Source organism: Gavialis gangeticus, unplaced genomic scaffold (genome assembly GCF_001723915.1).
Source record: "Gavialis gangeticus isolate Ggan-Ray unplaced genomic scaffold, GavGan_comp1, whole genome shotgun sequence".
NCBI classification, from domain to species: Eukaryota; Metazoa; Chordata; order Crocodylia; family Gavialidae; genus Gavialis; species Gavialis gangeticus.
The window spans coordinates 150,379,097-150,400,897 of NW_017729022.1; the positions used below are offsets into that span (position 1 = coordinate 150,379,097).

Consider the following 21,801-nt stretch of genomic DNA (forward strand, 5'->3'; position numbering starts at 1 on the left):
GCTGACTTTTTAATGAAGACTGCTATAAATAGTAATGTTCTTAATTACCCCGCAGAAGATATAGTTTGTTTCTGATCTCGTTTCTGAGACTGGCAGGGCCTTGAAGGCTTGCTGCACAACATGCCCAAATCTGCACAGTATTAGGCAATAGCATTAACTGTTTCTAAAAGCAGCCCACTCATGAGCTTGAAAGAAGAAAATGTGAGGCTCGGGGTAGAGTTAAAATGAGGAAAGTGGGAGTGTCTAGCAGGCAAGCACAAAATAGCTCCACCCCTGAGGGAGGGAAATGATAGAACAGAATGATACAGTCATTAAGGAACTTGTGCTGTAAGAGAAAGGTCACAAGTAGGTTGAAGTTAAGTTAAATAAATAGATCCCAACTCTAGCGAAAGAGAGAGCCTTCCATTCCCCCTTTACACCAACACAGACATAAACTAGCCATCTTGAAAAATGAATACCTAGATACAAAAGGAGTGTTCAGTAGTACTGCAGTGCCATAGTCTGCAGGGCTGAATGAAGCGCCTGAGCTCTTTATACTGTGTAGGTCAGGTGTAGTCAACCCTTGGCTCAGGGGCAACATCCAGCCTCTAGTGCCTTGTCATTTGGCCTTTGAGGGGCCCCACAGATCATGGTCCCAAGCACTAGATCTGGCACACAGGGCAGTGCAAGGCTCAGTCTGGGCACACAGGGCCTGATGGAGGTGGTGCAGGGCCCCGGAGCCTGTTCCCAACATGCAAGGCTGGGTGGAGGTGGTACAGGGCCTGATCCCAGTGCACAGAGCCTGGCAGAGGTGGCACAAGCCCTGGAGCCTGATCCCTGCACATGAGGCCAGGCAGAGGTAGCGCAGGGTCCCAGAGCCCAAATCCTGGCATGCAGGGCTGGGCAGGGGGAGCTTCGTCTGGATCTGGGTGTGCAAGCCTTGTACTGGAGCAGTGTCCCATCTGACTTGTAGACCAGTCCCGTGCCACTCAGCCTGCGGGGCCAAAAGGTTGAGCACCGTTGGTGTAGGTGCCTCAGAACGGGATCAGAACAATGAGTATTTTGAGAGAGGAGACATGTTGAGGATCGGAGTGTCATAAAACCTACCTTTTTGCCAGGGCTTGCATGTCTTCTTTGGCATTACAAGAGAGTGCACCTTCTCCATTTGGGATTCACAACCTAGAACCTTGCCCTGAAGGGAAGGTGCCTCCATCCTTCTTAAAAATAGAACTAGAGCTTCTCTTTTCTTCTAAAACATGGCCAGAGGAGGAGACCTCTGTTTATCCAGTAGTTCAGTGTTTAGTGCACTCACCCTGGATGTGGAAAGCCTGGGTTTAAATCCTTCCTCTGCCTCTTCTCTGTTCAGGAAGAAAAGGCAAGGAAGAAGAGGAGGAGGAGTTGCACTTTATGTAAAAGAGCCATATGATTGCTCAGAGCTCCAGTATGAAACTGGAGATAAGCCTATTGAAAGTCTTGGGTTAAGGTTAGAGGGGAGAGCATTAAAGGGTGATGTTGTGGTAGGTGTCTACTGTAGACCACCAGACCAGGAAGAAGTGGTCGATGAGGCTTTCTTTAAACAGCTAGTGGAAGTTTCCCGATCACAGGCCCTGGTTCTCATGGGTGGACTTGAATCAGCCTGACATCTGTTGGGAGGGCAATACGGCAGTGCACAGGCAATCCAGGAAGTTTTTGGAGAGTGTTGGGGACAACTTCCTGGTGCAGATGCTGGAACTGCTGCGATCATCTTGACCTGCTGGTCATAAACAGGGAAGAATTGGTGGGGAATGTAGTAATGGATGGCAACTTGGGCAGCAATGACCACAAGATGATTGAGTTCAGGATCCTGAGGAAAAGAAGGATGGAAAGAAGCAGAGTAAGGACCCTGGACTTCAGAAAAGCAGACTTCGACTCACTTAAGGAACTCATGGGCAGGATCCTCAGGGAAGCCAGTCTGAGGAAGAGAAGAGTCCCAGACAGCTGGGTGTACTTTAAAGAAGCTTTACTGAGAGTGCAGAAACCAAACCATCCTGACATGCAGGAAGACTAGCAAGTATGGCAGAAGACCAGCTTGGCTTAGCAGGGAACTCTTCAGTAAACTAAGTCACAAAAAGGAAGCTTATAAGAAGTGGAAACTTGGACAAATACATAGGGAGGAGTATAAGAGCATTGCTCGGGCATGCAGGGATGAAGTCAGGAAAGCCAAAGTGCAATTGGAGTTGCAACTAGCAAGGGACATGAAGAGTTTCCACAAGTATGTCAGTAGCAAGAAGAGGGTCAGGGAAAGTGTGGGTTGCTTACTAAATGGGGGAGGCAGCCTTGTGATAGAGGATGCAGAAAAAGCTGTAGTGCTTAATGCCACCTTTGCCTCAGTCTTCGCAGGCAAGGCCAGCTCCCAGGTTACTGCACCAGGCAGCACAGTTTGGGGAGGAAGTGAGCAGTCAACGGTGGTGAAAGAACAGGCTAGGGACTGTTAGGAAAGCTGGACATGTACAAGTCCATGGGGCTGGACAGGGTGCACCTGTGGGTGCTGAGGGAGTTGTCTGTATTTGGGGTTCTGACCATCCTTTCTATATATTGAGCTAAACTGTACTTCAATAATTAAAGTGTTCAGCCTTAGTTGGGAAGAATCATCATGTCATGGAATTAGCTGATTTTAACTGCTGACCTATGATTCTGTTGCAGTCCTGGGATAAGGCAATACAACCTCATGTCAGCTCTAACTTTTAAAGCTCAAATACATAAATATACTAACTTGGGCTTAGAAAGATAAGTACTGGGGTGTTTCTTTAGTTATGCTAGTGAAGCTAAAAGCTGATGTATATACTAAAATAAACATTGTATAATTAATAGAGGTTTGTTTCCATTTGCTCAGGATTTAACAACTACTTTAGCAAGTTCAGGGTCCCCATGCTGATTGTCTGGATTTGGGAGCCAGAATACTTAATTTCTAGATGCACTTCCATGAAGTCACCATCCATCATTTTTTTTTCCTTCAAAAGGGCACCAACTCGGATTAGCCAGTGTGAATAGGTAGTATTCAGTCTTTTCCCATCTCTTTTTATCAGGATTGTGTGAATGAGATCTTAGCATACTCAGTTCAGGAGAGTACTGTCCCTTAGAGGGTGTTTTTTTTCTAGCACGTGCATATAGTGTGTTCCTGCAATCACTAAATTGCCATTTCCTGGGAGAGGGAGATAGATTGTTGTTTTAAAGTCATATTTAAAAAAGTAATTTATAGGTTAAGTAATTTGTTGGTCAGAGTCCATTCGCCAGTGAATTGTCCACATCAACATTGGCATCTCCATCAGCAATCTAAATAGAAAGCTTAAGGTATGAATGGCCAGAGGGTGGTCTCTTTAGATCAGGATTGGTAATATTAACCAGAAGGGGATTGTGGAAGTTTATAGTTCTGCCACTTATGTCCCACCTGCTTAGTGGCCTGCGTTTCCATGTGCTGTACTAGCAAACTGGTATGTTTTACAATAATTAATTTTCTTTTTAAATACTAGTCATTTTTACAGTTTCTAGTCTTATATTTGAATGCCCCCCAAAGTCTAGATTTTTGTTAGTAGCTAAAACCAGACTGCCACACTTAATCCTTATTCATAGACAAAGATGTGTCACCTAGACAGCAAAACAAAGATCAATAAATACAAATGTCTCAGAAAATCTCCATTTATTTTATTTTTTCAGATTTAAATTTTGAAAAAGTATTGCATACAAGGGGATGTGCAGACTATTGGGCCTGTCTATATTTGAAAAAATACATGAAAATGCATTTTTAAAAGCATACATTTCATTTTAGGCAATTAGTCATCAATTTCACTGATAGGAACATAATATGTTTTTAAAAATAAAGTGTCAATAGTCTTTAATTGTCTGAACAGTAATTCAAACTGGAAGTGAAAAATGAGTATTATACAAAGTACTAATTCTAGAGACCTAGATTATGCTTTGACAAATCAAGATAGATATCCATACAAGTCTAATGGAAAAGCATTTAATCTAGGTTAATAAGAAATATGAAATTTAACCAAACTCTTTAAGTTTATTATTTATTATTTTTAATTAAAAGCATCTTGAACCATGAAACAGCAAGTTTCAGTGATAGATCCACAATGTTTGGTAGGTATAGAGCTCAATCCAGCTGTTTATCTCAGGTAAAACTCTTGTATATGTCAGTGGAAACTCTCCCTCCATAAAGGCGGCAGATCAGGCTTTTATTCTGTAACTTTTGTTTTGTAATTTCTAAAATATCTGATGTGCCTCTCAAGATTAATCTTTTCAGTATTCACAGGGTTGTCAAAATAGTAAAATAAATGTGTGGCATAGATGTCATGACTTATTTTTTTTAAACTTAAATTAAGGGTTAGATAGCGCAGGGGTTTCCATGAGTTTTAGTTTAGTATTTTGAATAAAACTACCCTTGGTTTTGGAAAGATACAAAGAACTATATATGCAAAATCTAGTTGTTTCTAGCTGCAATACAAGATAGGAGTGTGGCAATAGTGCTAATGAAGGCATAGGAAATAATTCCTTTTTTTAACTTGTTGAGAGTTTTAGAACGCACACATAATTTCAAGGAGCTTTACAAACACTAGATAATTACTGATAGTCTCACAAAGCCCTCCTGCAATAAGCAGGGGAAACACCTTTTTATCTACTATGGAAAGATGTTCACCTTTGAGGTGATGTATAGCAGCCATAAACAAAGAGCAACTCTATACAGCCAAGCAGGGATGGATAGAGTCGACAGTTGTCACAGACAATTTAGTATGTAAAGATAATTACTGTAGTTGCAATTTTGTGAGACCAGAGGGGGTGGGGCAGGGGGGTTAACACTCCTATACTTAAAATACATGTTAAGGAATATTTAAAAAGATGCAGCCAATTTAATAATCTCACTGGTGTCTAATTTTTATACACCTCCTCCCCCACCTCTGCAGAAAAACCCAAAGATGAATTTTTTTTTGGTATTTTCTCGCTATTTACTTTGACAGCACTTGGCTACAATCAGTTTCTCCTCTGTGTGGGTTGTTGTACAGCAATGGGGAAACAGCAGCATTTTAGAAAAGGAAAAAGTGATAATAAAACAAAAACAAAACAGGAGAGAGAGATTCCCTGCTAAACGCTAATCCTGGCTTTCCTCAGCTTGACTGTACCTTAAGTTGGTTGTCTCCTTTTAAGTGTGTTAGATGGCTAGAACCTCTGGTTTCTATGTGATCTGAAATATGATACCTATAAGAGTACAGTGCCCTCGAACACCATCCTAGACTATTGATTTAGTGCTGGTTCAAAGGGAATAGCAATGGCACTCAATTACCACCCAGACTTCCTGCTGCATCTGTGTTGCTGGAAAGCTTACTGACTCACCCTCTTACTGCATAGTTTGTGAGCTAAATTGAAGCGCAGGGTGGTGTGACTGCAGACAAAACACCATTAGCATGTTCTAAGTGCCATACAATTAATGCCCTCATCCTGTTCCTCACTGGCGGAGACTGGATTCTGGAAATGACTAGTGACCATTTGGGTTTTATTACTTGCTTATTTCCACACCAAATTTTTAAATAATCATATCTGTTACTGAGTTGATACACAGTTGTTTTTACACAAAATAGTTTTTATCTAAGTTTAGTTTATCACACCTAGGAGCTAAAAAATAACCCTGAAACAATATTTCACTTACTTTTGTTACAGAAATACCTGATACTGGTAGCAGAAAGGAGGGAGGGGAACCTCAGACTATTTCTGCTTATGCAGTATACCTTTTTGGGTATATCGAGAGCAGAGTTTGTGTTGCTGTTTTAACTCAAAGGAATTGATTGCCCTGTAACTTTATTTACAGTCATGTTAAATAATAATGTAGGCATCCTACAAATATTTCTATCCTAGAACAAAAAAGCATGGAGAATTTTGAGAACATTCGTGGTAGTTAACTCAAGCAAGCATCAGTCACCTGAGGCAACACAGATCACAATTTCTACTTCACACACACCTTTAATTCTTAATACAGTGCTATTGAACTCATAGTTTTGTTACTATATCTTTTCCTGGATTTGCTACCTGATGTAACAATAGTCAAAAAAGACGGGAAAGGTAGAATGCACATATATTTCCAGAATACAGTGTGAATTTCTTCTACCTCCATGGGGATTTTCTCTCCAATGGGGCTGACATTGCTTTTATTTAATGACCATATTTTTTGCTTAAAATAGTGGGATCCAAACAGTCACAGAGCCACTTAAAATTTCTGTGACTTAAAACGTATTTAATAGCAGCAACCAGCAAAAACAAGTTATTTCCCCTCTGCTCGTGCTTATCAACACACAAATCTTGCACATCGTGTGAATCAGATGCATTTTAGTGAAGACGCATGCAACCAAAATAGATTAATGTAAAAGCATATATTGAAATAAAAAGAACATGACATGTTCAACATACAAGCATTTAAGGCATGTTAGGTGCTGGGGAAAGACATCCTTGTGCACATTTATTTATAGTAGCTTCATAATGAAACTTATTTAGTCATAACCTACTTATGTAGCTTCCTAACTGATACCACAGACATTGTATGAAATTGTAAGCATAAAAATGAAACGTGATATTTCAGGAATCAAAGAAGTGCACTTGTACAGTGTCAAAAGAATGGGCCCAGTTTATTAAAATTGTAAGTACCAAGTACCATAGAGCAGTGTACCTACTGTATGCACATTTTTAATTAAATCCTTAGTAGTCAGCTGCTTACTTTATGTACACTACATTAGGCAATTTAGCAACTATACCACCAGCTCCACATATAATAAAGGCCAAAATCTGCCCATAAGCTGTATGTAATTCCCAATGCCTGTGGTGCAAATGGCATGTTCATAACAAAGGACAGAACAGTCATGCAATTAAGAGTCCTGATGTTGTTATCTAGATGCCTAGTTCTGTAGAACTTTTTACATAAGTCTGATCCTGCAACATTGTAGGCACTCTCTAGCAAAGACTGTGCCACCTACTCTCTTTGAAGACAATGGGAGTTAAAGGGCACCCATGACCCTGGCCCAAAATCTGGATGCTTGAATGCTTCCCTAATAAACCTAACACAAGCTAGAGTAGCAGTGTTTGCTAGTGACTAGCAAGAAATTTGTATTCCTGTTTAGATCTAGATCCTCAGCTACAGTAAAAAGTCACACAGCACAAACTGGGACATAATAGGGCATGCTCTCTCCAAAGCCTAGGGCTTCTGAGTGTAGTCAGACACTCAGTAACTCAGAGCAGCCTTACACTGCTAACAGCCCTCAGGGGCAACAACCACAGCTTTGGATCCGTGCAGTGCATGGGCATCCCAGCTATGATCTATATGTTTGGAGAGAGATGCTGGCAAATGACCTACACCAGCATCTATGGCACTAGTAGATTGATGTGCCTGGGAGTGATCCCCCCATGGCAAGACACAGCCAGAATCCATAAGCAGAGCAGTGCAGAATGGCCACAGTACACTGTCCAACAGACACTATGCTTAGTGTGGTATACTTCGATATGCATAATGGTTGCTTGCTTGTTTTGCATACTCATGGTTGTAGGTGTTTATCAGAACTACAGAAGTGGAAATGTACTGTCTTTTCTTGGTTAGCTGAACCTCAGGAAACTCTTGTGAGGAAGGCAAGCACTCTGACCATCTTATACATGGGGAAACCAAGGCACAGAGAAATTGTTAGTTATCCAAGACCACAAAACAAACCAGTGACTAAGGTAGGAGTAGAAACCAGAACCGTCTTGTAACCACTGGTCCATTTGTCCTTCCTTAAAATGAAGACCATGTGCCAATAAGTGAGTAGGTAGATATTAGATTTTTTTCAAGCAGTTGTTCAAATAAGAGTCATAGTTACATGTTGGTGCTTAGAATTGGTAAGTTTTCATGTGCATATCATCTGCAAGCAACTTGCAATGGATTTTGCAAGGATGATGGCTGGTGTTTATTCCACCTCATGATAGTTATTTGAAAAAAGTCCTAGTTTTTTCCACTTCTGGCTGGAAACTCTCTCTCTTTGTCCAGTAGTCAGGATGGAGTATACCTACGCACCTATCACTTTGTAACCCGGCTTTCACATACAAATCAGTGAAGGTGCGTAGATAGGGGCAGCAGCAGTTTGACTAATTTCTTTTGGGTAGTGAGTAGAAAATAAAAAGCTAATTGTGTACAATCCTCCACAACTCTTAGAAGATTTGAAAGAGCTGATTCTGAGACCAGATAATCAGCTTCATTAACCTAATACCTGCATACTTTAAGCAAATGGAGTAAGGCCTCATTTAACAAGATAAATGAGTAAGGTACAGCTTCCATTTTTTATCAAGTAATCAGGGAGGTTTTGATATAGGGTAGAAGGAACCAATCCACATAAAAGGAACAAATTCAGAAAACTGAGAGAATCCAACCTAAAAAGAGGCAAATTACTTGAAAAAGGACCTAGAAAACACATGGAGCCTACAGAAATGAAGCTCCTGAATGCGGTAGAGAGTGGTGATGCTCAACTCTGAAGATCCAGAGAGGCACTGCAAAACAGCTCTGCCATCCTACCGCTATCCATGACCCCTGCCTAGGAGGCTTTGAGGAAAGGTGAAAGCAGCATAGAATAACTGTGCCAGATCAGCCAGGGAGATTTTCCCTCCTGTGCTTGAGGAATCCCCAGGCAACCAATTAAACTGGCTTTACAACTCTCTTCTGCCATAAGAGCAGTATAAAGAGATTGTAATAGCACTGAGGATATGGGCCAGCATGTTTCACTTTTGTGCTCTGGAAGGATGGAGGTGGTGTTTCTTGTCTCTCTCTTTGCTCCCTTCTACTTACAGTGATTGGGATGGGATATGTGCTTTTTTTCCCTTCTCTCTCCTCCCCCTCATCTCTGCCAGCTGCAGTAAGGAGAGGTTTCAGAGAGCCATGTGTTGAATATCAATGACAGACTAAACTTCTGCAAGACAATAATATAGCTTTAAGAAAAAACAAGAAAGAATGCTCTTAACAGTGGAAAGAAAGCAAAGGCATTATTATATTTAGAGAAAAAAATGTTAAGCAATGTTGGACAGTGATTGAGAATGCAAGAGCATTGTTTTAAATAATGATTTACTCTGGGTTGCAGCTTGACCAGCCAGAAGATGTTAGAACATAACCAGAAACTCCTTAAATTACATTAACAGTAAAAGGCAGATAAAGAGCAACATTAGTGCAAAATACCAAAAAAGAAGCAGTTGCTGTTGATTGTCAGGGATATTTATTTATGAGAAGGTGTAACATGCAAGATTCAAAAGCAACCAGCAACATCAGTCTGTACTTGTGTAAAGCAGATAAGGATCTACAGACCATAATTCACCTAATATAGGTAAGATTTTTAATAATGGATCACTGACAACTCACAGTTAGTGAACTAAATGCAAGAGAAATTCTGAGTTCCTCAAACCATTGGCCACAGCTATTGCGGATAGCAGAGAGGTATATAAGATTTTTCTTAGTGGGTAAGAAGGAACCACTCTCTCAGCTGAATAGTATTGAGAAAGAAGATTTCAGAGAGAAGATAAAACGCAGGTATCCTATCATTCTTGGGATTCCTCTTTTCTCACCTAAATTCTTAAAACAATATTTGATTTGATTTCAGTCTCATAATGGAAGTGTTAAGATCCAGTTGAAGCATGGTCTTAGCTAAGGCCACAAAACACACTATGCTAGTTAATTATGTAATATCATATCAAAACATTGTTAGACTCTTTTATAGACTATATGTATCACCATTGTTAATGAATGAAAATGAGCATGTCTTTGGTTTAAAAGAGAGGCAGTAGCCAAGACATTATAGAACAAAAGCACTGAATAGCAGAAATAATGGCTATGAACAGAAAAATGAATCCAGGTCAATAAAGAGTACCTAAGGCACCTCATTTGCAGATATTGTCATCTTTGCTACACTCCTTAAGACCTCCAAATAATATTTATAAAACTGCACATGGTAAGGAATGTGAAGATGAAACAGCAGAGGACTGAAATCATATTTATTCCCAGTTACAATTCCCACGGTCAGACTATAAGAAGGAAATATACTTCCCTGTACCAGAAAGAATCAAGAAAGGAATCAAATGTAGGAAGGAGAGCATCTGGAAGGAAGAAGTAGTACCATGAAAAGTAACCTTCCCTTTTGCTGCTCATGAATTGCAAGCCAATTTACACTTAGTTCCAAAGGAGAATATTGAACAGCAGGCACAGTGAGGTTCTCCTGTGCAAAGATGAGGGAAAGACTCTTTAGAAGAGCAATAGGAATTAAATTTACCCTCCAATAAGGTCCTCACCAGTGCAGTAAGGACCAGTAAGCTGGACCATAAGCTACAGTAGCAGATGTAGCTAAGTGGGAATAATGTTCTACCTATCACATCCTAAGGCAGATAAGGTCTTCTATTTAAAATGGTTTTTGATTCCTCCCTCATGTTCAAATAAGAACAGTGAGAGTATGTGTTGACTATTGTGAGATAGTTTGCTGTCCTTGTATTAGGAAATGAATTGCATTCCTAAGCAAACTACCCTATTGAGGGCTACAGTTAACAAGATCTACTTTTTAATTGCTAAACTGCACATAAAATGTTTAGCCTGTTTCCAGACTTCCACATTTCTTCCTACTGCTAAGCAAAGGGGAATTTATTTCTGTTCCTAAACTGACGAACATGCCTGAGTGTGCAATCAAGCAAACCCCCATTTCTGTCTTGATATAGGCTCTCATTTGGTGTTCATTCATTTATGGTATTCATACTTCTCCGACAGCACAAATGTTCCATTGGGAAAAGGGATGCAGAATTTACAGATATGCAGGGTAAAATGTGTAGTTTTCTTTTTCAGAAAGGCTCAACAGGTGTGCAGCAAGATGGGAGAATATAATTTTTTTCCAATAAATCTGGACTGAAACATAATGTAAATATAAATACTTAACAAGTTTCTCACACAGTTTTGTCAAATCTCAAACTAAATCTGCAATAGCCAGAAGCCTGGTTACATTTTAATGCATAATAATTAAAAACTGTACAACATTTAGTGTTCATGATAAATGCACATATGATTTTGTTACACGTTTGGCATTCTTTAGGAAAGCATGTCAAGCTTTAAAATAGAAGGAGGTTGTACCGCCTTACAATATTTTGATTACGCCGAAAACTTGTGCTCATGAAGTACATAAAACAACACCACCATTTCCTTTTTTTTTTTCCTGTTTTTTACCATATGTTTCCCCTCAGGTATGGCCCATTTCATGTTCCCTCGGAGCTACCTTTGGCTATGTGGCTGGTCTCATTATTGCACCTCTGTGGATATACTGGAACCGGAAGCAGCTTACATACAAAAGCAGATAACTGGAGCAAAGAGAGAGAGAAGGTATTTCTTTGTGCAGATTCCATACAGACTGTGCAGAAGTTTTCACATGATCAAAGCAGAAGAATATCCAAATCCTTTTGAAGTGTTTTGGGCCAAGCATCTCTACTTATGGCATTGTTTATATGCTGTTGCAACATGATGCAGTTGTTGCTTACTCTAAACTATATAACCCCTGAGAGACTGTACCTTCCAGTCTGAATAAAATATTTGTAACAGATGGTGGCTGCTTCTTACTAGATTTTTGTTGATTTTGTTTTGTTTTGTTTTTATTCTTCTGAATTATCTCACCGATTTCAGGAGCCAGATTCCTAATTTTAGCTTTCAAACTGTTCTATGACCTGTAACAAGTTCTACGTGTACTTATGCGCTGTATTATTTGAGCTTCTGATAGAATTTCACAGTAGACCTGGCCATTGTCAGCTGTATCTCACGTGATCAAACAGCAGTTTATGCATCGTGATCCTATTCTTTTTTTCACTGTGTGTTTCTTTGGAGTTAAAATGGCTATAATAGCCTCATCAAAAACACTCTTCAGTCCTTTCTGTGTTAAAGCTGAACACTCCACATAGCAGCAGGCTCCTATCTGTCAAGAAAAATAAATATGTTTAATAGCTCCATCATTCAGATATTCAGGTCTGTTAATTCTGCTCCATTAGTCCTTTAGATTTTTGTTTCAATAGAAGCACCCCAAGTCTTGTCTTTGACTTAGAAAATCATCCCAATATACTCTCCTTTCTGTAAGCAAATTATTCCTTTCTTTTTTCTTTGGAAAACACTTTTGGAATTCATTTAATTCAATTCTGCTTCTGAAAGAAGCACAGTAAAAGCAACTTTTTTAAGGGTCTTCAAGTACTTCAGATAAGCAACATAACTGGCAAGAAGAACTGCATGGCCAATTTATAGATTAATTTCTGAAAACAGAAATGAACTATAAATAGAAGTGCCATGGGGACACAGCATCCACCTGATATTAAAAAAAAGAAGCCATAGAGCACTTTGTAATGATTAATTGCTTAAAGGCACTTTTAACGTTTTAATTATCTGTGACTCATGTTGGTATAGCTTTTATTGACTTTCATACTAAAGGGATTTACACTGTTATTAACAGGAAAATACTTTTAAGCATGCCCACTTGTTAGCCATATTTAACACTGACTTTAGAAAAAGCCATCTGTTTAGACAGCAGAATTACCAAATAAGGAGGAAGAAAAATGCAATCTAGAGTAAAATGATTAGGAATGTGATTTTTAAAAAATATATATTTCAAGAGTGTCTGGCTTACCTCTTTTGCTAACTTCTGTCCTTGCTCCAGAGATACAGGCTTCTCTTTCATATCATTCAATCTTGCTATAGTTTTTGGATCATCACGAAGATCAATCTAGTAGGAAAGATTGTGGTAATATGGCATAATTACATTATTTTAAAATGAAAATCAGTGGGCTCACATACCATCAGTCAGTAAGCAGAAGACCCTCGTTTATTTTGATTTTATTAAAACAGAAGTCATGTTATAACCCAAACCCTGAATGTTTTTCCTACAGTGTGATCCAAAAGCCCTTTGAAACTTACGGTCAGGCCCCTAACTTCCTGAATAATGAGAAACTGGAAGAAGGTAGGCAAGTTATTTAATTCCAGCCCACAATTCATCCGCTTACCCTGTGAAGTGGAGCTTGTGGGGGAGGTGCAAAGCATCCTGGGATGCTGGGGGACTGAGTTAATTTGAGTCAGGAGGGAATCTGGGACAAAAGTTCGATAGACTGGCTTAACCTAAATAAGCTAAGTCTGATACTGCATCCATCCAGGCTTATCTTAAACAGGTTTCAGCCATTTTGAAAGTAGTTTATGTGCACTGAACTTCTGTTCTGTTACAGGTTTAAACCAGTTTCCAATCACTTATACTGGTTTGTGTGTAATCTGTCCCTAGCCCAGAAGTGGGATCAATTTAGTACACACAAGACTAAGCCAGTTCTGTTCATAGCCTAATTCAGTGCCCAATCAGGTCAGTACAAGTTCTTTCATTAACTTCATTAAGCACTGAACATGATTGTTAGCTGTTCAATAAAGCTGTGTCAGAAATGTGCAGTGCTCTTCTGCAGTACAACTCTAAAGTGCTTACTGATAAGGAGTAGTTTTACTCACAGTAGTAGTCCTGTTGATATCAGCCAGCATGTTTACACATGCATATTGTTTCAGAGTTTATTGCTCCCAGGCACGCTGTTTGAATGTGCACCTAGGACCACAGCACATTGAGCCAGGTTGGAGCAGCCCCGACAGACAGAAGACCTGGGGTGTCAGCCTGACAGCCCAGGGTTGCTCTGACCCAGCTCAGTGTGCTGCAGAGGGGCTGGCTGGGGCATAAGGGTGCTCCAGTGCAGGGCTAGCTGGCAGGCAGTCAGTCCCCACACTGAAGCACCCTTATACGCCAGCCAGCCCCCTCAGTCTCTACACACGTGTTGTTGCAGGATAGTACTTGTATTCACAAGTACTATCCCATGGCAGAGTTAATTAGGTTACTCATTCCTAATAACACTGCACATGTAGATGGTAATGTTTTACTGCGGAGCTAATTAGGCAGTTCTACAGTAAACATTTTGTGTCAATGCTCCCAGTGACAATAATAATGCATGCAAGTGTAGGCACCTGCTCAAGAGCCCCACTCGCTTGAGGAACACAATGCATTTTCTTTTTCGCAGAACAAAGTCAACTTAGCGGAGTACTCAGAACATAACAAACCTACTTTCCTGTTACTGCGTGTCAGTAACATTCCCGAAGCAAAGTCCAAAGGAAGACTTATTTGGATCCTGACATAGGGCAATTGGTCCCAAAGGGTGCCATTAAGTGAATTGGGTCACTTAAATAAAACAAAATAAAACCAGACATACCTGAGTTCCAACTAATAAAAAGGGTACATTAGGTGCATACTCCTTTAGCTCTGGTACCCACTCCTCCTTCACATTTTGAAATGAGGCAGGATTTACTACTGAGAAGCAGATAAGGAAGACATCGGTCATAGGATAAGATAAAGGTCTCAGACGATCATAGTCTTCCTAAGGAAGAAAGATTTTGTTATCTACAATATTGAACTGTCACTCATAATTTGTTTATTGTCACAATTATATTCAAGGTCTGTGCTGAGCTATCTCATGAATAGGCAAGCTTGTTTAAGCAACCTTAGTTTATTTAGCTGTTTTAGAAGTACACTGTATTAGTTAATGCAGCTATTAAATCATATGCCACACACGGGAAACAAATGTATATGTGAATGCAAGTAGAAAACCCTGGCAGTGTTAATTCCTGTTGTTACACTCTTATCTGTACAATAAAGTATATGTGAAGAGTTAAACTTGGGAAGGGTGGGGCATGGGGGTGGAACTGAATTTGCCTTTGCATGCAGAGAGGAAATAAAGCAGAGATGTCCTAATTCCAAAGTCATCCAGTCTGTGCAAAGCAAAATGGGTGAGGCAGACTAGGGTAATTCATAGTACTACTACTGAGAGAATGGTCCCATGTGGAGCTCAGCTGAGAATGGTAGCTGAGCCCTCCTTTAGCATTGTAAAATGCCAGCAAACAAATACCATAAACATTATGCTTGCTGTAAAATAGTCACACTGCTTCTAGGGGTGTGCTGCAGGGGTGTCCTTGCTGCTACACTCTGCTAAGTTGTTCTTTGCCTCCATCTCTGCAAACCTATTCTGCTGGGAGACACTGGAAAGCATAAGGCCCTCCGGTATTGCTAGCCTCAGGGTCTCTGTGCTGGGGATTAGAGTTGTGAGCTAGGGGGCATAAAGAGTGGGAAAGACTCCTTCCTCATGCTCTCTCCCTGATGCTACCAAAGCAAAGCCAACCAGCCTGCTTAAAGTTGGTTCCCATCTTAATTAAAACTCACAAATATTAGAATCGTTTATTCAGTACATGAAACAAGACCAATGCTATTCGACACTATGGTTGAACTGAAAGTTAGAAAATTCAGTTATAGTTTCCCTAGCAACCGGAACATTGCCAGAGAGTACATCCATAGTTATACTGACTTTTTTGATTTAGCAAGTAGCTATGGTTGAAAGTGAGTATCAGTGGAGTTCCAAAAAAATGATCATTTCCTCTGGCTAATTATTTTACTAACTCTGCCTCCCTCAAAATAACGGAAGTCTGGAAATGAACAGTGAAGGGATGCAGACACTTCACTCATACTAGCCATTGTCACAGAATCATAGAAAGTTAGGGGTTGGAAGGGACCTCAGGAGGTCATCTAGTCCAACCCCCTGTTCAAAGCAGCACCATCCCCAACTGTTTAGTGGCCTAGGCTGACAGTTTTCTTCCTGTTACTGGTTCTACAGTAATGTTGTTGTGTAGAGAGAATCCACTAAGCACATCTGTGTACTTTGTACTCATGCAACCTAGCTGCCTGGACATTACAATATCCCAGGGTGCATTGCCCGTGTGATGCTTTCCTTATGTCAGGGGTATCCAACCTTTTTGAATGTGGGGCCGGATTATGAACTTTTTATCACCCAGTGAGCCGGCAGGAGCATCCCTCCGTGCTGGCATCTGTGCCCGCCTGCCCACTGCACTGTGACCTGCTCCAGCCTACATGGCCGGTGGGGACCCACGCAGGGCGGGGCCGGCATGCAAATGAGGAAGGGAGGGGCAGGGCTAGGAATGGAAACCATGCAATGTGGGAGAGGGGAGGAGCTGGCATGCAAATGAGGAAGGGAGGGGCAGGGCTAGGAATGGAAACCATGCAATGTGGGAGAGGGGAGGAGCTGGCATGCAAATGAGGAAGGGATGGGTGGAGCAAGGAAGGGACACAGTGAAATAAGGGGGGAGGGGGAGAACAGCACCTTGTCGGCAACATGAAGCTGACGCGGTGCGTGCGGGAGCCTTGTCCCTTCCTCAGCCCTTCAGCAGCCATTAGGAAGCTGCTGAGGGGCTGGGGGAGGGACAAGAGGTTCCCATTGCAGCACCGCGGGCCACAGAAAATGGCTTGGTGGGCTGCATGTTGGGCAAGCCTACCATATGTCTTCCAACCACTCTGCCCCCAATAATGCAGATGGAGACAGTTCCCCACAGCTTCCCAGAGGTAACTGGTACAAATGCTTAGGCAGCTTGGAGGATGACTCACAAACACAGTGGGGCACGTGGATGTATTGGGAAGCGTGTTGTTGAAAACAACTAAAGCCTTGTGTGGGATCCATTAACCAGGTACATGTTCAAGACAACTGTTTAGCCACATTCCTAGTATGGTGGGAGGTAACCAGCCTGCTGGAGTAGTGAGATCATCTTTTCTGTTACTTTACAATTTGGCTAATTTATACATGATTGCTGAATAAAATATTTCTGAATTCTCTGTGACTTCTTCAATATTACTGATCCACATTACAGAAGTATGTAGATCAATCTCTTTTTAAAAGAGTGAATCACTTTGATAGTAACCAAGTAACTGCAATCAGTTGGCTAAGACTTGTGCCCACAGCTAGCCTGCGCTAAAACATCCTATTATTAGTTACCTCCCCATAGACCCACTTATCCACCTGTTTCATCTCGTCTTCTAGACTGTAAACTCTTTGGGGCACAGATTATCATTTACTATTTATTTTTACAGTGGCTGAGGATTCAAAGTGCTATTTGACTATAAATATTACATAGATGATTGAGTTGCCATGTCTTCTGGTCAGCTAAAAAAATTAAGATTCAAGAACTGATTTTTAAACAGCTCTACTTGTTCATCTTTGGGTGCACATCTGGGAGACAAATCAGACCTGTATTTAGTACATATACTCGTATAAATTCCCTGATTTTAGCAGACACCTCAGTCCCTCCCAGTATATCAGCAGTAAATGATTGCATGAAAAATTAACATGCACATGTGTAAAAAATGTGCACACCTCAGGTCTCCGTGTGCGGGGGGGGGGAAAAAACAAGCACCAAAAGTTTAAAAATACAAGTACAGGAGAGAAAAAAGGCTCTGTCAACTTGCCTTGTTTTTCTTAAACTGGCTAATTTTTTTAAATCCCTTCAATTTCTGATAGATCATCATCTAAAGAGAATGCCCCAAGACATTTTTTGCTTAAAAACAGATGAGAGATTTTTCTGTTCTGTTCTCCTCTTGCTCATTATATGGGTAAAAGTTTCTTGTGTAACTGTATATGCACAAGCACAGTAAAACAAGCTACACACAAAACATTGCCAAATGCTGCAAGCAAACAGTGAACATACACAGTTTATTTTTGCTAACTTCTTTCAGTTCTAGTAACTGTAGATGTTAACCAACTTTGTATGCACAAGAATATGAAGCAGAAATGGGGTTTTACAAGTCAATGTTATCTCTTCTAACTATACATATGCAATCTTCTTCTATGCACTTATTTTTCTATCTATCTTCAGTACTGACCATAGTTAGAGCCTGCTAAGGGAAGCAACCAAATTTTCTGGGTGGAGATCAAGATCCCAAAAGAAACTTCCCAACTATAAATTAGACTGGTCCCTGGAGTCTTAAGATCTTGAAGTTAGCACATAACCAGAACAGGTTAGTCAGTCTCAGATTCAGTACTACAAATTCTGTGCTACTGCTGAAACCTTTTTTAAAAAAAATTCTAATTTACAATGACACTTCAGCTTTGTCACCAAGAAGTCACTTTAGTCATATTCAACAAAAGACAAAAATGTTTCTAAACAAGATAATTAAATGTAGCACTTAATGTTACTGAGAAAGTACGGACAAAATGCTATCACAAAGAAAAATACTATTGCTACAGTAACCTTAAAATGCATCAGTATGCTTCAATGATATATTTCTATTTACACCCAATGAGTGCTAATGATTTTTTTGCTTTCAAAAGTGTTTTACATACTTTGTTGGAAAACTTGCAGGGTGCATAAAAGTTCAAATGAATTTTTTGCGTCTTATTTGACACCTATTCTTTTACCATTTAGTAGCACCTTGGCACAAAGCCTTCCTTCTGAAGCACTGGATAATGGTGTTTGGGAGTCAGCATTGGTATTGCTCCCTTAGCAGCCTGTACAGATAAACTTCTCTTCTCTCCTTCTACCTATTTATATAGCTGCAGCTATATTCCCTGTGTCTTCTACAATTGAGAGCCCTGCATGTGTCACTTCATCGTACATAATTAAGATGTTAACTACAGGCAAGTACAGCCTACTGGGATATTTTATGCATCACAGCCAAATGGCCTGCTGATGTACATGTTATTGGCTCCATTCACTTCAACAGAGTTCTGCCTATTTTTATCAACAGGGAATTTGGTTCTACACACACACACGCACGCACGCACGCACGCACGCACGCACACAGTACTCTACTAGAAGCAAACATAAATGTTGCCGTGTATCTCACATTGGATTTTTGTCTCTGCTGAATAAATTTGTTCAAAAGCTGTCCTACTGTTACTAACATTGATTCAGTTCCAGCAATTTCTGTAAAATGTGCAGCCCTAGTTACGGATGTGAAGTGATAAATGTTTAAACATTTAACTGTTCACATATTGATAACTGGCAATACCTTACCAGTTTTCGTTTAGTGTGGGGTGGGGAGCAGTCTGGCAGGGAAGGGGAGGAAGGGAAGCAGCGTGGTGCCCCTGAAGACAGCAGGCAGGAGGGAGAGAAAAAAGGAAGGAGGGAGGAAGAAGCAAGGAGGGGAGGGGGACAGGGCAGTAGTACCTAGCATGGTGGGGAAGCAGGGGAACTGTGAAGGGCCTGTCCACAGCACCAGCCCCTTCCCCACCATCTGCTGAGGTACATGTGCATCTGAGCAATGAGCCAGTCCAGGGCTTGGTAGACCCTGGTGCAGCTGCCTGCAGCCTCCTGGCCATCTGCCACAGCCAGCCCAGGCTCGGGGCAGGCCACACAGCACAGGCTGCTCACAGCAAGGAGGCCACAAGCACCTGCACCGGGACCCGCAGAGCCCTGGCCCAGCTCATTGCCAGCAGGGGGTGCGCGCATACCTTGGGGCAGGCAGTGGGGAAGTGCCTGGGACTGTGCCACCACAAGAAGGATCAGGCCCCTTGTGGCTTCCTCACCATCGTGTACTTGCTGCTGGCAATGAACCAGGCTGGGGTTCTGCAGACCCTGGTGCAGCCGCTTGCAGCCCCGGGCAGCCGTGCACCTGCAGCAGCAGCAGGTAAGGGGCTTCCCGGCCCACCGCTGCCGCTTGGAGAACAAATGAGAACAGGAAGGGGCAAGTCCCTGGTAGATGCATGTTATCAGTTAACTGTTTCACCAATAACATTAGGGGAGTTTAAATGGGTACTTAATTGGTATTTATATCCCTAGCTCTAGTGTAGATGGACAGGAAGCTGCTGTTATTTTTCAGTACAGTGTTCATCATATCTACTCATTAAGATAAGATTATTTAAAATGTTACCAACATCTAGTGACTGGTCTACATTAGTACTCCTAATACTGCTAACACTGGGGATTTAAACCCTTTTGGGAATATATATATATTTTAATCTAGTAACACCTAATTCAACACTGAGACTGAGTAGTTAAGAATCTTAAGTGTGCCACTCTATAATTTATTACTTGAATCCATCAGTATATATGAAAGAAACTTTTATTCCAAAATTAAATCAAGTAGCAAAATCTAATTATATTAGTGAATAGTCAATATAAATTCCAGTTGGAGTGTGTGTGTGGGTGTGTGAGTGTGTGTGTGTCCATGCGCACAGGCATGCATACACTGTGCATCAATTAAACTTTCATTCCAGTTTAGGGGAGGGGCAATGGGTATATATTTAGGCATTAAAAATATTTGAAGAATTTGACCAGAATATTTTAAGAACATTGGTATGATCAGAAAGAAAGTGACTAAGGACCAATACAACACAAAACAATTGCCTGAAATTCAAAGAATAGGGGAGGTATCTCATTCTCTAATCTGCCACAGGCTTCTAAAGAAAATAATTTTGTCATCTGCTAAAGCAACCAAATGCAAAAGGAGAAACAGGCTAGGTCTGTGTGAAATTTCGCCCAGTGTTTCGAGCTCGAAACAGTGAAATTGAAACAAAATAAAAACCTTCAAAACAGCTTCACAACAAAACAAGGGAACTTGAAGTGGCAGGCAGATCAGAGTCCTCCCGGGGGTGCATGCCGCTGGCACAGCCGTCGCAGCTCTCCCGGGGGTGCGAGTAAGCCCCTGATCTGCCTGCAAGCCATATTTTATGATTCCCCATTACACCCTATGGATGAAACGGCGAAACAGCATCAAAACAGTGAAACATTTTCGACAAAACAAAACGGAACACTGATTTCGAAATGAAACAAAACTCAAAACAAAACACTGTTCCATCAAAATGGAAGTCGAAGTGGAATGATGCTGTTTCGCACAGCCCTAATAATAAGGAACTGCTGGTAACTGTTTGCCTTACCTTCTCAGCTATAAGCAGGTATTTTTTTCATTCCTCTATATTTAAACTTTCACTGCTTTAAATCTACTGCAGTCACATGTAATTTTTCCCTGGTTTTCATAACTCTTATTTGGATCTGGTACCCTATTCTTCATGGCAGCGTGGTAATATGCACATCTTTGAAATGTTGTTTTATCATGTTTTTGGGCACTGAGTCACAGAGTTCTTCTTCAAGTGCCTGTACATTCTACTTTCTTCACATGCCCATTCTATCATGGGTATGCAAGTGCTTCAAGCACCCAAGCTGGAAGACATTTTTACCCTAGTAACTCAATACAGCACACATGCAGCCTGGTTTGTGCCACAGGCAGAAAAGGTGGTATGGGCTTGCTTCTCTTCAGTTCCCCTCCACTGGGTCAGCTGGAAACAGAACTTATGCAGTCTGTTCCAGACTGGGTGCATCTACATGAGATGTGTATAGGCAACCCCCGCTTAACTCTCTTAATCAGTTCTGGGAAAACCAAGCATTAAGCACAACTGCGCTAAGCGAAACCCATTTCCCCATAGGCATTAATGTAAATAGAAATAATTGGTTACTGCCACTTCTTGCCATAGCTTCTCACCATCGCTACAGCCTCTCCCAACCCCTCCACCGGCCTGGTGGCTGCTCCATCCCCACATACCAGTCCACGCCCTGCGCTCATGCCAGCTCCAGTACCACAGGGCCCTGCACTCACTGCTTCTCGCCACCACTGCTTCTCCCCACCCCCCTGTCCACCAGCCACCCAAGCCCCATGCTGCTGCTGCCCTGCTGTGGGCCCCTGCCTGCACTCATGCCTGCCCCACCCCTCGCTGCTTCTTGCTTCTGCCGCTTCTCCCCACCCACCCTGCCCGCCAGCTGCTCCAGAACCATGTGCCACCCCGGGCCCCCTGCTCCTGCTGGCCCTGACCCCCCACCCACTCACTGCCAGTCACTGCTTCTTGCCACTGCTGCAGCTTTGCTGAGCACCATAACAAAACTGGCTGAGCACTAAGTGAAATCAGGTATGAATTTTAAATGAGCGCTATAGC

At 41.4% G+C, this 21,801-nt stretch overlaps 2 protein-coding genes and 1 long non-coding RNA gene across 4 annotated transcripts in view; 1 reads left to right on the forward strand and 2 right to left on the reverse strand.

Annotated features, from left to right (window-relative positions):
• PIGF (phosphatidylinositol glycan anchor biosynthesis class F) overlaps positions 1-11,585 on the forward strand; it is a 62,622-nt gene extending 51,037 nt beyond the window's left edge. The window contains exon 6 of one of the 2 annotated variants that reach the window (XM_019516323.1): positions 11,233-11,585. In XM_019516323.1, coding sequence (XP_019371868.1) covers positions 11,233-11,346 — 114 coding nt within the window. In that variant the 3' untranslated portion in view covers positions 11,347-11,585. Of the gene's footprint in view, positions 1-9,101; positions 9,858-11,232 lie in introns of those variants that run through there. The other variant, XM_019516324.1, reaches the window with a different exon arrangement.
• On the reverse strand, positions 3,105-4,893 carry LOC109296773. The gene is made up of 2 exons (XR_002097051.1): positions 3,591-4,893; positions 3,105-3,508 (listed from the first exon to the last, which is right to left on the reverse strand). It is a non-coding gene; the product is annotated as an uncharacterized LOC109296773 (long non-coding RNA).
• RHOQ (ras homolog family member Q) overlaps positions 10,887-21,801 on the reverse strand; it is a 32,556-nt gene continuing 21,641 nt past the window's right edge. Inside the window, exons 3-5 of the mRNA XM_019516326.1 lie at positions 14,251-14,415; positions 12,651-12,746; positions 10,887-11,951 (exon numbers count right to left, since the gene is read on the reverse strand). Of these exons, the coding sequence (XP_019371871.1) occupies positions 11,796-11,951; positions 12,651-12,746; positions 14,251-14,415 (417 nt within the window). The 3' untranslated portion in view covers positions 10,887-11,795. The remainder of the gene's footprint in view (positions 11,952-12,650; positions 12,747-14,250; positions 14,416-21,801) is intronic.